At 41.1% G+C, this 17,363-nt stretch overlaps 1 protein-coding gene across 1 annotated transcript in view; it reads left to right on the forward strand.

The window, feature by feature from the left end:
- The first annotated feature begins 1,006 nt into the window (after positions 1-1,006).
- LOC126335563 (androgen-dependent TFPI-regulating protein-like) overlaps positions 1,007-17,363 on the forward strand; it is a 151,683-nt gene continuing 135,326 nt past the window's right edge. Inside the window, exon 1 of the mRNA XM_049998986.1 lies at positions 1,007-1,308. Coding sequence (XP_049854943.1) covers positions 1,144-1,308 — 165 coding nt within the window. The 5' untranslated portion in view covers positions 1,007-1,143. The remainder of the gene's footprint in view (positions 1,309-17,363) is intronic.

The raw sequence follows: 17,363 nt of genomic DNA on the forward strand, positions 1-17,363 counted from the left end.
AACGTAAAATTGTTACCTTCTGAAGAAGACAAATTTATGTTTGTCGAAACCTAGGTAAAGAATTTGTTTATCCATTGCAACTGGTCGGATATATATATATATATATATATATATATATATATATATATATATATATGTGTGTGTGTGTGTGTGTGTGTGTGTGTGTGTATGTATATTTCTAACTGGTTTGACGCCGCTGGCCACGAATTCCTCTTCTGTGCTGGACTTTACATCTTAGAGTAGCTCTTGCACATACATATTACAGCAGAAATAATGGTAACATTGATATAGTCAGTAAAAATGACGAGAGTTAATTTGTCCTAAGCAGCACAGTTAAAACAGGAAAATATGTACCTCTTCTGTGAAAAGAAGCACCAATTGTTTTTGCATAAAGTACAAAAATGGTTCAAATGGCTCTAAGCACTATGGGACTTAACATCTGAGCTCATCAGTCCCCTAGAACCTAGAACTACTTAAACCTAACTAACCTAAGGATATCACACACATCCATACCCGAGGCAGGGTTCGAACCTGCGACCGTAGCAGCAGCGTGGTTCCGGACTGAAGTGCCTAGAACCGCTCGGTCACAGCGGCCGGCAAAAAGAACAGGGAACCTTACCATTCCAGGACATCGAATATATAAAAGAAAATAATTAGAGTAATGAAAGATCGAAACTGTAAAATATATGTTTATTCCAAGAGTCACAGAAGGAAATTGCGACAAATGACTTCTTTTTCCGATTAATTACACTGAAGTGTCCGTTGACTTGTTTAATACTTTTTTTTTTTGGCTCGCGTAGCTTTTCATATCCTCTGTATTACGTCATGCCACGTCATGGGATCGAAAGCGAATAGAATACCGGCTTCGTTGGGGGACTGTCGCATTGCTAGTCGACGATGTTTCTCGTATCATTCCCGACGAGAGTGTGCTATTTCTGTCCAGCAGAGTCCAGCTGAATGCCACAGGATGCTCTGTTATCTCAGAGAGGCTGCCTCAGCGCGCAACAGAAGCAAATACGACGCGGAGTGTTTGCCTCGGAGTCAGGTTAGGAGATACGTGTACAAATTCTGAGCGGCACAGCTGGAAGTTGTGGCCACAGCTCACGACGCTTGAACGCCGAACGTGCACCACCGCCGTTCTCCATGGCGTTATCTCGAACGCTTCTCTTCCACTTCGGCTGCGCCGGCCACAGCCTGGCGATTTACGTGGGACTCGCCGAAATTGTGTACTGGATGATACAGGACGGCGTAGACGTATGGTCTTTCTCTGCCTGCTATTCTTTGGAATACGTATCCGTCTGGAATCAGGTACTATATTTTACTCATCCATTTGTGCTTCGACCGATTTTGAAGGCGTTCCCCAACAGTCCATCCCATCACTTCTTATTTCTTACCTACAAAGCTTGGACTGTGTGGCTGGTCCCGGCGGAGGTTCGAATCCTCCCTCGGGCATGGGTGTGTGTGTTTGTCCGTAGGATAATTTAGGTTAAGTATTGTGTAAGCTTAGGGACTGATGACCTTAGTAGTTAAGTCCCATAAGATTTCACACACCTACACAGCTGTGTCAGTAATATGTGATAGATACTGGAAGCTTTGGCACTCTGTAGTTTTTCCCTTCAGTGCATTAGCAAACGTCATGTAAAACATGGTCTTTCTTCATTGACTTATTTCTCCTCTCTTCTTTTAGAGAGTCACTCAGTTTACAGTTTTGTACAGCTTTTGTCGACGTTCGTTAGTATCTTACTTAAGATGTCTCCTAGTTGTACCACCCATCTCTCAGATCACATGCTTTTCACTGCTTTCTCTGAAATACACAAAATAGTAAGTATTCTATTACAGAGCTCATGTTCGTAACTTGCATTTGCCTAGAAATTAAAAGTTCATTTTACTTTAAAGCAGAGACAGTGCTGAAAAAGCTCTACGGTGGGAGACATTGCCCCCGCATTTAGTACAGTTTCACCTATTTTTGAAGTTCACTACGTACAGTAACGTATTTATTCGACTAACCCTATTCGAAGATACGATAAATCAACCTTCGTTTCACCTCCTTGGGTTTAATTTTCGTTCCTCCCAGGCCACCTTCAACCTTCGAAATCGCCGTTCCTTCTTTTCGTGGATCCAATTCCTTCCTTTTGTAGGTCTCTTTCTTTCCAGAAATTCTGCATTTTGTGTTGCCTCTCTCAAAAGTATTCTGTTATTAAGGCTACAACTTTGCTTCCGCAATTTCTTCCTGAAGTTCGAGACTTTTTTGTGAGAAACTTAGAAAAACTTAAGTTTCAAAGAATCGGCCATCGCTGGTCACTAGTTGCTCTCATATTTTGTTCAGTATACGAATCCCATGAGGAGATCCATGAATCGCTCCAATTTTGCACTTGTTTATAAGACCGGAAATGCTGGTCAGCCAGGCCGTGTCCGCTGACTGAACAATGTGGCAGTCGAAGAGGGGCAGTGTCTGGAGAACACGGCGGTCTGCTGTGATTGTTTCCGTCGGTTGAATTAGCTTCAGAAACCTTCTCTCTTCCATCGCCATGCCGGCCTCTGACGGCAAAATCACCGTTCCTGAAGCGTTGAAATCATTTTCTGCATGGTATGTCACCAACAGGTACCTCACTATAGGTCTTGCCCAGCATTTTATGAGCCCCAGCTGCAGATTTCTTCATGTTAATGAAGAAAAATGAAACTTCCCGCAAATGACGAGATTGGGGTCGTAAGTTGACATATTCATTTGAGAATAACTTCATGATGCAATCACGAATTGAGTCTGAAGCCGCTTTGTTTACAAATGGCTAAGCTTATTGTACGACACTTACGACCGACCACCTGCATCACCATTTGCTGCTACAGCCACGTATTGCAAAACGGTGGAAGCAATTTTGTAGATCTAATACCTGTTATCTCGTTTTTAATGCCAGTGTTTTTCATACCTTTGTCAGTTTCACCAAACCCTGAAGTTTTTGATTTTTAACTGTTTAGTGAGTTCAAGGTCTGCTTGTTTGGACTGATACTGACCATTCTGTACACATATCCATAAAACTTTAGACTTCTTTTCTTCATTACATCAGTTAGCTTTTCCGTTTTCAAATAGACCTTTATTTGGTCTTAATTTGTATTACTACTACTTCTAAATCCAAGTATTTTCCTTAGATTTTTTTTCACCTTTTCCAGTTTTTCAAGATCCCCAAATCTTGTTAGTTTAAGTGTGTCTGCCGTATAAAGCGTTTCAGACCTTCGTCTGTTGATAGTGTCTTAGTTTTGTGTAGCAGAACAAACACTTTTTGTTATATATGTGTTTTCTATAACTGTCATTTCTTTCGCATTCGTTGTTATCCGTTCTCCTAGGCATTTAAGACAGTTTGTTGTAGGTATTGTGTTGTTATGAACTTTAAGATTTGGAGGGCATCATTTATATTTTTCATGAAGTGTGTTTTTGTCTTCAAATGATACTTCTATTTTGTCTGTTTTTTTCTATAGTTATGTGATTTGTTCTTTGGCACTGTCCAGTGTGTCAGCAATTAATTCCACGATATCTCCAAAAGCTTGATAATATATTATGATATTACTTCAGTTTCTTCCTAGTTGAACACATTTAGTATTGATGTGTTTCTCCTTTCTCTCTCTGTCTTTTCTAGCGCACAATTGAAAAGCAGAGGTGACAAACCATCTCCCGGTCTTACTCCTGATTTCATTTCAAATCTTTTTAACAGTTCCCCCACAATTTTAGCTCTCGATGTTGTGTTTGTTAAAGTTTATTCAGTTAGTTTCGTTGTTTTACCGCCGAGTCTGAATTCCTTTGTGGTGCTGATTATTGCATTTGTATCAATTCATTATCATGCCTTTTTAAGCTGTACAAACGGTATTACAAATTTCAAGTTTCTCATTCATATTATGTTCTTTAGGTCTAGTATTTGCTGTGAGCAAGACGTTTCCTTCCTAAATCCTGCTTGATATTCTCCTTGTTGTGGGCCGAGTGTTCCTTCATCTCTCTTTAAAAACGCCATGGAAAAGATCCTATACGTCACTAGCGAGAGGGAGATCCCTCTATGATTGTTAGGATCCCTTTTCTATCCTTTTTATGTAGTAGATTTACTAAGTCGATGTCCATTCTGATGGCCAGCTATTTTCTGTCCAAATTTAATTCATGATTTCTGTTAGACGTTGATAACGTTGTCACTAGAGTGCTTGCAAACAATTCAACAACTATATTATTTTCTTCTTTTATTGTCTTGTTTCCTGTTTATGGTTTTTTTTCTGATTTCCTCTGCTGTTGGTGGCTTTGAGTCTGGTTGTATTTGGATTGCGTTATCAAAATGAAATTCTTCTTTTGGTGGGTCGCAGTTGTGTAGGTCTTTGAAGTAATTTGTAGGCGTTCTGCAGTTCTCTGTTCCATTATATGCAGACTTTTGCTTTTTCGATCTGTAAACTTGGTCGTGTGTTCTTCATTACACTATCTATGAATGTCTTGTAAACGCCCCTTGTGTCATTATGACACTGTTTACCTTAGTTTGTATTTTATATGTTATGCTTTGGTCTTCCTTAGACCTTTTGATTCACGTTTCCTTACTTCTATAAAATTTTCCTTGTTATTATCATTTGTATTTGCGTTCCAGATATTCCAGGCTAGCTGTCTCCCTGTAATTAGCTCATCACAATCATCATTCCTCCAGATATTTTTCCTTTTATTTTTAAGAGGAACAGTTTCTTCTGCAGTCTGAATAACACCTCTTTTGAACTTTTTCTCAACATTTAGATTTTATTTTTTCCAAGTGCGTTTTGTAAACATTTTCTCTAGGGAAAATCTGAACACCAAATTTTTTTGGGTGGACATTCCTTCCTTTATCTAATTATTGGTCTGAAATTGAATTTAACGATAGATCGGTAATGATCCGAATCTAATCCTTGAGTCTTGGCAACTCTTACGTTGAGTACCTAAATTGCAGAGTGTCTATTTATAGCATCGTGATCGAGTTGTTTTTTGCCACAAATCGGATTTCGTGATATGCATGTTGCTTGTTTTCTGGAAACGTTTTTGAAGAATGTAGATTTTACGACTGTGTTCTGCTCCCTTCACCGGCTTAAGAGCCCCTCCCATTTTGCGTTATTTTGCTATTTGAGAGTAGTAATACTGCGTTTTTCGATGGAATGTGAGTTAGTCTGTCAAGACTTTACTGCATGCTCTTTCTGTTTTTCTCATTTGTTAGTGCTGGTGTAATTAAAACAGTGTAAACTTTGATGATTTAAATGTTAGAACGGAAAATCCTTCAATAACTGATTTAAATTCTGCATCTGAGTTTGACGTGTTTTTGTGTGCAATGAAGCCTGTTCCAGATTGAGGTACAGAGGATAAGCAAAATAATGTGAACAGTGGTAGTAATGGGATGGTTGTGTTAGACGGTCAACAAAGCAGGTAAGGCACGTGTCGCACTGGACTGTGCGTGTCCAGTACGGCCGGCCGCTGTGGCCGAGCTGTTCTAGGCGCTTCAGTCCGGAACCGTGCGACGGCTACGGTCGCAGGTTCGAATCCTGCCTCGGGCATGGATGTGTGTGCTGTCCTTAGGTTAGTTAGGTTTAAGTAGTTCTAAGTTCTATGGGACAACTGACCCCAGACGTTAAGTCCTATAGTGCTCAGAGCCATTTGAACCATTTTTTGTCCAGTACGGACTATTTATCAGTGCAGGTTATTTACGAGTAGTGCACACTTCGTATCTGCACTCAGAAGCCGAGGTCGACGTGCAATGAAAGACCTAACAGAGTTCCAAAGAGGGCTCGATTAGATGGAGCATCAGTAACAAAGACGGACAGCTTATTTAATGTTTTAAGAGCAGCTACTTCATCATTCGCGAGACCCTACACAAAACATGGAAAGATATCATCGTGTAAAGGTAATATCGCGCGCAAATCAAAACTAAATGACGGCGATCGTCGTACGAAATAGTTCAAATGGCTCTGAGCACTATGGGACTTAACATCTATGGTCATCAGCCCCCTAGAACTTGGAACTACTTAAACCTAACTAACCTAAGGACATCACATAACACCCAGTCATCACGAGGCAGAGAAAATCCCTAACCCCGCCGGGAATCGAACCCGGGCGCAGGAAGTGAGAACGCTACCACACGACCACGAGCTGCGAACGATCGTCGTACGCTAATTCGACTTGCGTCAAACAACACAGCACTACGGCGGCTAAAGTGACTTCAGAGCTCAATAACCATCTTTGAGACCCCGTGTCTATCGACACTGTCCGCCGAGATCTTCATGGACGAGCTGCTATATCGAAACCATTAGTGACGACAAACAGTGCGAAGAAGCGTAAAACATGGTGTCAGGGGCATAAATCCTGGAAGGTTGATCAATGTAAACCATATAGGCCGACGCGTCAACGTTTCCGTTATTTGCAACATCGGGCGGAGTTTTGCGTCTGGAGTACGCCAAAAGACCACACAGAGTGCTTGATTGCAACAGTTAAACATGGAGGTGGAAGTGAGATAGTGTGGGCCGCCATATCATGGTACTCTGCTGGTCCCATCTTTACTCTCAAAGGCCGTGTTAGTCAACGATTATGTTAACATTATTGAAATGTTGTTCCCCAACAATGATGCCATATTTCAGGTCGATAACGCACCCACCCACAGAGTCAGGTCAGTACAATCAAGGTATGAGGAGCAAGCAACTGAACTGCAGCGTCTTCCCAGGCCAGCGCAGTCGCCGGACTTGAACATTATCGAACCCTTGTGGGCCGTATTGGGGCGCAGACTCCGGAGCAGATTTCCGCCTCCCTCGTCAATACAGGAGTCAGAAGAGGTTCTGATCGAAGAGTGGGATATCATTCCACTGGAGACTATACAATCATTCTATGCCAGTATTCCAAGAAGAATTGCAGCTGTATTACGGTCAAATTGGGGTCCAGCCCCTTATTAATAAAACATTCCCAAGTAAATGCTGGTGTTCACATTATTTGCCCTATCCCCTGTACTCTGTTCATTTTTCCTGGCTTTCCTTTAAAAATCCTGAATCCTTCTGAATAAGGTTATTAATCAGTGAAGCATGATTGTTGCAGCGCTGTTATCATTAGAGTTTTCCTTCAGGAAGAGTATTAAAGTTTGAAGTTTTCATGTTCTTAAAAATGAACTCACATTAAAAGTTGTAAGTAGGCTGTTTAGGTTTTCATGTTGGTAACGTCACGTAGCGCTCTGTATGAAAATCACTGACTGCGCTGTGTGCAGTCTGTGGCTGGTTGGACTCATTGTTGGAATATTCGCTTGTGTACTGTTTGACTGTTGGATGTGAACAGCACGTAGCGTTGCGCAGTTAGAGGAGAAAAACTGTCTGAGTACGTTGAGTTATGCTCAGCTGTTTGAAAATCAAGTAACGTAAGAGGTTTACCAGCACAGTCATTCATAAATTTTCTAAGGGGACGTTTCAAAGTGGATAGGTAATTTATGTTTCTGTGTCTGATTTTACGGGTTTCTCTTTTAAGGCAGCTTTCAGATCCAACTCATTATTTTCAGCTCTTAGGAGTTTTTCCAGACGCACCTCTGGTGAACAGACGCTGACCACTTTGCCGCTTGTTGGAAATCAGACGCACAGTGGATTTTTTCCTTGTGTTGTTCCTTCCGCTAGTTCCACCGCTGAAGTCTTCACTGTAACCCTACAATAGAGTCCTCAAAGGGTGCCATCACCTGGTTCAGATGTCAGGTGACGCCCGCCTTGGACACCGGCGTAGTGGATTGACGTGTACTATACCGTTATTCTACTTCCAAGATATAGGTTGCCTGCTAAAAACAGTTATTTCCGCATTACGACAGTTAAACATCACACGAATATTAACAGTTATCAGAATATTAATACATAAACTACAGAAGAAGTTGAATGGAATATGCTATTCAACAAAGAAACTGCTTTTCTTTCGTAAGCTGTAGGTCCCCTTTTCTTTACTACATGCATTATTTTCTGAAGAAGTTGTTCATTTTCTGCAGGGAACACTTGATCATCCGTACATAACTTTCTCTCTCTCTCTCTCCCTCTTCCTTCTTTCATTTCCTTATATTACTCAACACTTTGCTCACAAATCTTTCACGGCAGGCACTAATTAGGCAAGAAACACATTATGACCTTATCTCATTGTTTCAATAGTTATTTATCCGTTTCTTTCTGCTGTATCCGTACTACTCCTTTCTAGCTTTTTATCTGATGAAATTCCTGTATTAGTCTCTCACTCCTTCCAGTTAGGTCCCCTTATAATATTTTAATATATTTTTTTCCCAGTAAAAGGATTATTACCAGCCATTGAAAGACATAAACATCCCCCAGTTGAGTTCAGTAATTCGGCCCATCAATGATCCACATCTAACAGCCGAAGACTTTGTGTGCCAGTAGGCAAACACTTACGGCACAATATACTTTCGCCTGTTTTGCGGATTAAACAAGATACAAACATAATCGAGTGTTATATCACGGTACTCCTGTCACCGGGGGAATTCAGTCTAAAGAAAAGATGTAGTTGTTTTAACATCCCAATAGAGATAAAATCTCAAACAGTAGCCATACAGCAAAATACCCCTTTGTGTACTACTCAATATTTTTGTTTATTTTATATATATCGAGAACGTTTTAAGTTTAATTTTGATGTCGGATGACAAATGAAAAAAGAAATAGTTTTTCGTGTGATATAATTACAAATCTACAATTTTCGGATTTTTTTTCCCCTTTACTTGCACTGTGAAACGTAGCTTTTTGCCACATTTCATGATTATATACCGAAGGGAAGTATCCTATAGGTTTTAATAAGTGAGTTTGCCATTACGAAAATATGTGACATAAATAGCCGTATTGTTTGAGTGCATTGACCTAGAATCTTACATTTATTACGTCGCCACTGACCATAGACTTAGTATGTGCCATAAATTTCTAGGCGCTACAGTGTGGAACCGCGCGACCGCTACAGCCGCAGTTTCGAATCCTGCCTCGGGCTTGGATGTGTGTGATATACTTAGGTTAGTTAGGTTTAAGTAGTTCTAAGTTGTAGGGGACTGATGACCTCAGAAGTTAAGTCCCATAGTGCCCAGAGCCATTTGAACCAATTAAATAAAATATAAGTTGAATAACAGGGAAACAATAGACTCCTACAGCATGTAATTAGTTATGAACAATAACACAGCTCGCGAGATATTCACTTCTAAACGCACACTACGTCTTCTCTCTAGAAGCCACGGAAATCTCGCAAGTGCACAAGTCAGCGCTCCAAAGTATATCGCACACAGTTCCACACTCTCCAAGTCTCTCCCGCGACGGAGCGTCCGTCGCGCCGTCACGTGCTGCACCGCCGTGTCCTGAGCCGGACTCCCGCACTCCTACTTCCAGGACCTCTTCGGAAACGATGCTCCTCCCCATCCTCCACACGTCTCTCTCAGTAACGAGCGCTGTGACTGACTGGAGCGCTCGAGGCATGTCTTCATCGTGCACTCACAGACATATTTAAACACACACGAAATACTCACTTTATATTTAAATACTTGAAATTAAATAAATATTCGTACGGCTGGATCATAAACACGCTCTAACACACATTATTAGATATATAAACAAATTAAATAAACATATATCAAAGGAATAGAACAAAAGGTAGGTCAGTAGCCTACTGTCTCTGTGCTTTCTAAAACACAGTAAATATTTAACCAGTTTCTTCGTGAATAGTATGCAGGGAGTTACAAAAAGATATGGCCAAACCTTCAGGAAACATTCCTCACACACAAAGAAAGAAAATATGTTATGTGGACATGTGTCCGGAAACGCTTAATTTCCATGTTAGAGCTCATTTTATTACTTCTCTTCAAATCACATTAATCATGGAATGGAAACACACTGCAACAGAACGTACCAGCGTGAGTTCAAACACTTTGTTACAGGAAATGTTCAAAATGTCCTCCGTTAGCGAGGATACATGCATCCACCCTCCGTCGCATGGAATCCCTCATGCGCTGATGCAGCCCTGGAGAGTGGCGTATTGTAGTACAGCCGTCCACAATACGAGCACGAAGAGTCTCTACATTTGGTACCGGGGTTGTGTAGACAAGAGCTTTCAAATGCCGCCATAAATGAAAGTCAAGATGGTTGAGGTCAGGAGAGCGTGGAGGCCATGGAATTGGTCCGCCTGTACCAATCCATTGGTTACCGAATCTGTTGTTGACAAGCGTACGAACACTTCGACTGAAATGTGCAGGAGCTCCATCGTGCATGAACCACATGTTATGTCGTACTTGTAAAGGCACATGTTGTCGCAGCACAGGTAGAGTATCCCGTATGAAATCATGATAAGGTGCTCCATTGAGCGTAGGTGGAAGAAACTAAAATGAGCTCTAACATGGAAATTAAGCGTTTTCGGGCACATGTCCACATAACATTTTTTCTTTATTTGTGTGTGAGGAATGTTTTCTGAAAGTTTGGCCGTATCTTTTTGTACCACCGTGTATATCGGGTATAAACAAAGATATAGATGAATAAATATATTTATGAACGTGCTGCTACGGTTTCTTCGTGTAACTGTAGAGTACTTATGGCCTGACGCGATCGATAGTCACTGTGACCTCCAATAACTCATGTACTCTTCAAGTTACATTCCTGTAATTTATACCAATTTAGGTTTACACTAATAGCTTTCTAAAGACACGTCGATCGACGAAATCGGATGAAGCGTTTATATTTTGGAAACTCGTTGCTGGGTGTTACTTGTAGAATTTACCCTTAGATACCAAACTTTAAACAAATCTGATTAGACCATCAGAATCGTCGTGCAAATAGTAGTGATGTACATGTTTATTTTGAGGCATCATGATTCATCTGGCCACTATTAATTTCTGTGAAATGTCTGCCACTAAGGTTTGGCACTCCGGCGTGCCTCCTTCATCGACACAGCGTCACCGTGGAATTCCCAGCCACGCTCTCGGGCTGCACCCCTCTTGATTCGGCCACCGTCCGGCACCACGTGGTCAGCCTGCCGAGCGGCCCGTGGGCCACGCCATCTCCGAACTTAGAATATTTTCAGGGTGTCACGACTCACCCGTTACCTCACAACAGACAATACGATAGCAAATGTTACATTTATTTCGTGTGATGGGTCAAATGGCTCTGAGCACTATGGTACTTAACATCTGTGGTCATCAGTCCCCTGGAACTTAGAACTACTTAAACCTAACTAACCTAAGGACATCACACACATCTATGCCCGAGGCAGGATTCGAACCTGCGACCGTAGCGGTCGCGCGGTTCCAGACTGAAGCGCCTAGAACCGCTCGGCCACTCAGGACGGCTTTTCGTGTGATATAATTACAAATTAACATTTTTCGAAACTTTTTGCTGTAGTTGTTTCGTGAAATCTTGCTTCTTGCCAAATTTAATGATTGTAGATTAACGGGAAATACCCTGTCGCATTTCATAAGTGAGTTTGCGAGTATCAGAATATGTGACATAAATAGCCGTATATCTCGACTGCATTGACTTACAAGCTTGAATTTTTTACACCGCTGTGGGTAGACATTAGTAGGTGAGATAAATTTCAGCTTGATGAGTCTACCCGTTACTGAGAAAATGCGTTCTTAACAGGGACAGACAAATAGAGAGACGGTCAATAAAGCGATCCTATAGGGCTTCCTTTCTTAGTGTCTGAGGAAAGTAAACCTGAAAAACTTATAATTGCTCAGTGTGCTAGTCATATTTATAAATTAATTTGCAATGTGAATGTAAAATGATTAGTTCCACATCATTACGATTTATCGTGAAAATGATGCATGAAACAAGAAACTAATTAACTACATCGCTTTTTCTCCATTCAGTTTACCAGTGGGAACCCAGTAACAGTAACGGAAGTATTCAAGCACTGGAGCTGCCGACGGAAGATTCTGTTAATATGGCAAAATTTTGTATTTGCAATCACTAAGTAGCACAAAGCGAATTCTTAGACATCACAAGATTGGCCTCTGGTAACAGGTAGCTGTCACTAGTACGCATTCTGTTCCTTCATAGTATTATCTTTCTTTTCAGTGTCATGTGTTAAATTCTTGTTCAGACTTAGAAAGCTATGACAGTGCTACTTTCTTTGCTAACTGTACTTTCATTAGATACTCCGGTCCCTTCTTACTGTCAATGTTTTCCATACGTTCCTATCCTCGGTTCGTCAGAAAACATTTCTTGCTATCAGTCCACATGTCAACATTCTTGCGTAGCGCCACATCTCAAATTCTTCGATTCTCTTTTCTTTTGATCTTCACACAGTCCATGTGTCACTACCATGGATGCTACACTCCAAACGTACATTCTCAGAAATTTCGAGACCAGTGTTTGATGTTAGCAGACCTCCTTCGGCCGGGGATGCCCTTTTTTCCAGTGAAAGTCAGCTTTTTATGTCCTCCTTACTCCGTCCGTCCTTGGCTATTTTGCTTCCTAGTTAGCAGAATTCCTTAACTTCATCTACTTCGTAGCCATCAGTCCTGATGAGTTTCTCGCTGATCCTATTTCTACTACTTCTCATTACTTTAGTCTTAATTCGATTTACTCTCAATCCATATTCTGCACTCATCGTTCACTTCATTCAACACTTTCTGCTATCTTTCTCCACTTTCACTGAGGACAGCGATGTTATATTAGTGAATCTTACCATTGATACCCCTGCTCCCTGCTCTTGGACCTTTCTTTTATTTCCCCTCATTGCTTCTTTGATTTATAGATTGAACAGTAGAGGTGAAAGATTGCATCCATATCTTACACCCTTTTTAATCCGAACACTTCGTTTTTCCAATATTATTGCTCTTGAAAAAAACGACCTCTTAATTTGACCAGGAAGGAAAACGGCTGGATCAATTGGTATCTGGCACAGTTTATTCACTGGTACCGCATAAACATTTGTTCTGCACAGGGTGAATTTCATTAAATACAACCAAGACTTTAATTAAAAAACCATTAATGTGAACAATAATCTTTGATGATAGAAAATGTCAATTATATCTAACACGCAATCACTGTTTTCCAAACCATAAGATAAAAAACTAATGATACAAGCCGGCCGCGGTGGTCTCGCGGTTCTAGGCGCGCAGTCCGGAACCGTGCGACTGCTACGGTCGCAGGTTCGAATCCTGCCTCGGGCATGGATGTGTGTGATGTCCTTAGGTTAGTTAGGTTTAAGTAGTTCTAAGTTCTAGGGGACTGATAACCACAGCAGTTGAGTCCCATAGTGCTCAGAGCCATTTAAACCATTTTTTAATGATACAAACTTCACTCAAAATTAAACAGCCATAAAAATTACCAAAACTTCATAATCAGAACAAACCAACAAAAAATATAATAAAATTGACTCGGCCACGTAATAGGCAACTGCCAAACCTCATAAAACAGACATTGTAGCAATGTTTATGGGGTTCCAAAATAACATTCAAATAATTAAAATTTACATTTAATTGGAATTACCATTGAGGTCTAGACTATTAGTAAAATGTTTAAATAACTTAAAAAGAAGCAATAAGGTTATAAAAATGGAATCTGTTCTAATTAACAAGTATAGTGACTCTAAGACTTCAACTTAACTTCAAACAGTAGCATTAAAGGCCACGGCTGCGCTTGGAACAAATAACACTGCAGAAGACACTGCAAGGTTTGTGCAGAGAATCGCAAAAACAGTCGGCTGTGTAAGCCGGCTGGGCCCAGAATGAGTGAGTCCTCCAACGATCGGTAAACAGTTCCGACGCCGGAGCACATGCAGTCTCAACGAAATTCCCTGCAGCACAAATAAATTCCAATAAGTGCAAGATCATGTCGCGGGCCGAGATTACGCTCCCAATCGTTAACGCTTCCATACGGCGTGATACTCTGCATGTAAGTCTCGTAACAAGTTAGCAGAAAATTTAAAACACCACATACAGTTGGCTTAAGGAAATCTCAGAATTAAATAGTTATACCAAATCCTCTTGGAACAATGACTAAGCCAATAATTTCCTTAAAATCTACGACTCCTTGACACGTACACTGTACAGGCCAAACAAAATAAAATTTCCATACAAACTTCCAAAATAAAATAAACACACTATATACAGGGCGTCCATAAAGTCTCCTTACAATTTCAAAATTTTATTACAGCGGTAGTTGTTCAAATATTTTATGAACATTTCTTTTATTGTAATCAGTCATTATAAAAGTTTTTTGACAGTGTTTAATAGACCTCTATATTGGCGCCTTTAGTTGCACGAAGCACATCAAGACGGTACCCGATTTCTTGCCATGTTCGCTGTAGCATTGCGTCATCAATGGTGGCAATGTCATTACAAATCCTTTGCTTCAAGTTAGCAATGTCTCGTATCTGTGTTTGATACACGATATCTTTTCATTCCCCTCCAAAAAAAAAAAAGTCCAAGGGAGGGATATCTGGCGAACGCGGTGGCCAAGGAATTGGCCTGTCCCTCCCAATCCATCTGCCTGGAAATGTTTCATTGAGGAATCGACGAACATGCAGTCCCCAATGTGGTGAACCATCTTGCTGGAAAATGATAGTTAATGGTAATTTAATCAGTTGTGGTGCTAAACATTCGGTCAGAAGGTCGAGGTAAACTTCTGCAGTAATTGTTGACTCGTTGAAGATAAAAGGACCAGTTATTCGGTTGCACATGATTCCACACCAAACATACATTCACTTTTGGACTATCCCGGTGAAGCTCCCTAGCCACATGCGGGTATTCAGAACTCCATATTCTCACATTGTGTCTGTTTAATGTCCCAGAAACATGAAAAGTTGCCTCGTCACTGAAACAAACTCGCTTGAGGAATGCTTCATCCTCCAAAGGCGTTCCAGAATGCTGAGTACAAACTCTGTCCGCCTGGGCTTGTCATTTGGCTCAAGCGTCTGTTAACAGTGGCACTTTGTAAGCGTTCAACCGTAAGGTCTTGTGGAGGACCTTATGCACATGAAACTTCCTGCAAGATTAAAACTGTGTGAGACTCGGACTCGGGATCTTTGCCTTTAGCGGCAACGTGCTCTACCATTTGAGTTACCCAAGCACGACTCACGCGCCGTCCTCACAGCTTTACTTCTGCCAGTACCTCGTCTCCCACCTTAAAAACTTTACAGAAGGTCTCTTGGTTCGCAGGAGAGCTTCTGTAAAGTTTTTAAGGTGGGAGACGAGGTACTGGCAGAAGTAAAGCTGTGAGGACGGCGCGTGAGTCGTGCTTGGGTAGCTCAGATGGTAGAGCACTTGCCCGCGAAAGGCAAAGATCCCGAGTTCGAGTCTCGGTCCAGCACACAGTTTTAATCTGTCAGGAAGATTTATATCAGTGCACACTCCGCTACAGAGTGAAAATCTCATTCTACCTCATGCACGGTTTAACGTGGTAGTTGCAACTGTCTGGCAGCAGTGCGGATGGACTTCGTAAGTGAACGAGTAAAGACGTTCAAAACGCGATCGATGTTTTTCTCGGATATTCTCGATCGCCCGCTCCTCCCTTTATCCAACACTCATGAAGTTTCGTTGAGTCTGAACATCTGATTTTGTCTCAATAAACCAGGACACACTTTAGTAAACAGTGATTACAATAAAAGAAATTTTGTTAAAATATTTCCACAACTGCCGATGTAATGAAACTTTGACGCTGTAAAGGCACTTTATGGACACCCTGTACATGACCTGAAGCAGAATGAGCAGCGCATTAGCCTCAGTGAATGAGACACATTGGGACCACGTGCAGAAAGACGGTTAATCTTCCACCAAACGCCAACTACAAATTGAGCGTAGCATTTATCCAAAAGGTTCAAATTAAACATAAGTCACGCTGTTCTTAACACCAATCCTGATGATATGCGTCAACACGAAAGTCCACTTTCACACCAAGAATAGACAGCCTGTGATAATATTAAACATCGACCAATACGGTGCGCCAGAACAAAAAACCAGCTGACAAGGAAGCCGAGAATTAAACACTTATACACATATAAATAACACACTGCCAACGAACTTCACAACAAGCTCCCTTGTCGAGGTGGACACCAGCATTACCCTAAATTAAAGGCGCCACATGACACTTAAAATTCACGGATCAAACTTCCAATAAGATGCAATATACAAAGATTTAATTAAAATATTTAACAGACCTTTATAACACAAATTCTTGCGCATACAAGTCATCCTGCAATATTCCAAGAGTCGCGGACTCCAGTACCAATAAACACAACCACAGCAGCCAGAAATTCCGGTAAACACGCCTCTGACAGTCGGCGAGTTTTCAATAATGCACTCCTGAGGTACCTCGGCACTGCCAACCAAACACAGGCCAACATGATCCCTGCAAATCTTTCTCAGTTTACGTCAACACAGAGACAGGTGGGTGGCTGCAAACGGCCTCTTTTCGCGTGGTTACTCGATTCATACATCCTTTATCATACTAACTGTCATACTCGATTGCGCGCCAAGCAATCCGGTCCTCCAGGCCACACCAGAGCGAGTTGCACTCTCTGGGCAACATCTTACAGCCAAAGATAAGATTATATCGATATTGATACAGTGCGACAATCCGCCACGGCCCAGTTCCATCTTAGTTCTTGCTTATAATGTATATTACCCTCCTTTCCCTATAGTTTACCCCTATTGTTCTCTGAATTTCGAACTTCTTGCACCATTTTACATTTTCGAAAGCTTTTTCGAGTCTGATAGTATATCGCCAGTGTCATACAATCTACATACCAACGTGAATACTTCCCCCAATGATTTTACAAATCCGGATGGAATGCTGTCAGTCCCTTCTGCCTTTTTTGATCTTAAGTCTTCCAGAGCTCTTTTAAATTGTGTTTCTAATACTGGATCCTGTAGTGCTTCCCTGTCGATTCCTTTTTCTTATTCTATCACGTCGTCAGACAAGTCTTCCCCCGAGTAGAGATCTTAAATGCACTGTTTCCACGTATGAGAACTTAAAGGTGTCCAGGTCAGTCTGCAAATTTAAAACTTCGCCAGTATTGAGAATTTTGTGTTCTTTTAAATTGGCATTTTTTCTTCCGTTACTTCTAAAACAGTGTTCTGGCACGTTTTGTGTACCATGGGAGGTCAGTACCGTATCTCATTAATTTATTTGATATATATCTCTCAATTGCCGTCGGAACTGTTTCCTGAATATAAACCACATGTCGTCTACGCTTTCAAAGTAAGTTGGAAAGAGTGAAGACTGTTTTTTAAAAAGGCGTCATCGAATTCTTGTCTGCTGTTTTTGAATATATACATTTTACACGTATTGTTAGTTGGTTTGGATGTTACGTTATTCAGTACATCAACCTTTTGATCACTAATCTTTACTGCTATTTCACTCCTCTTGCGTCGTACGAAAGGAAGATGGCCCGCCGC

This window comes from Schistocerca gregaria, chromosome 2, assembly GCF_023897955.1.
Source record: "Schistocerca gregaria isolate iqSchGreg1 chromosome 2, iqSchGreg1.2, whole genome shotgun sequence".
Lineage (NCBI taxonomy): Eukaryota > Metazoa > Arthropoda > Insecta > Orthoptera > Acrididae > Schistocerca > Schistocerca gregaria.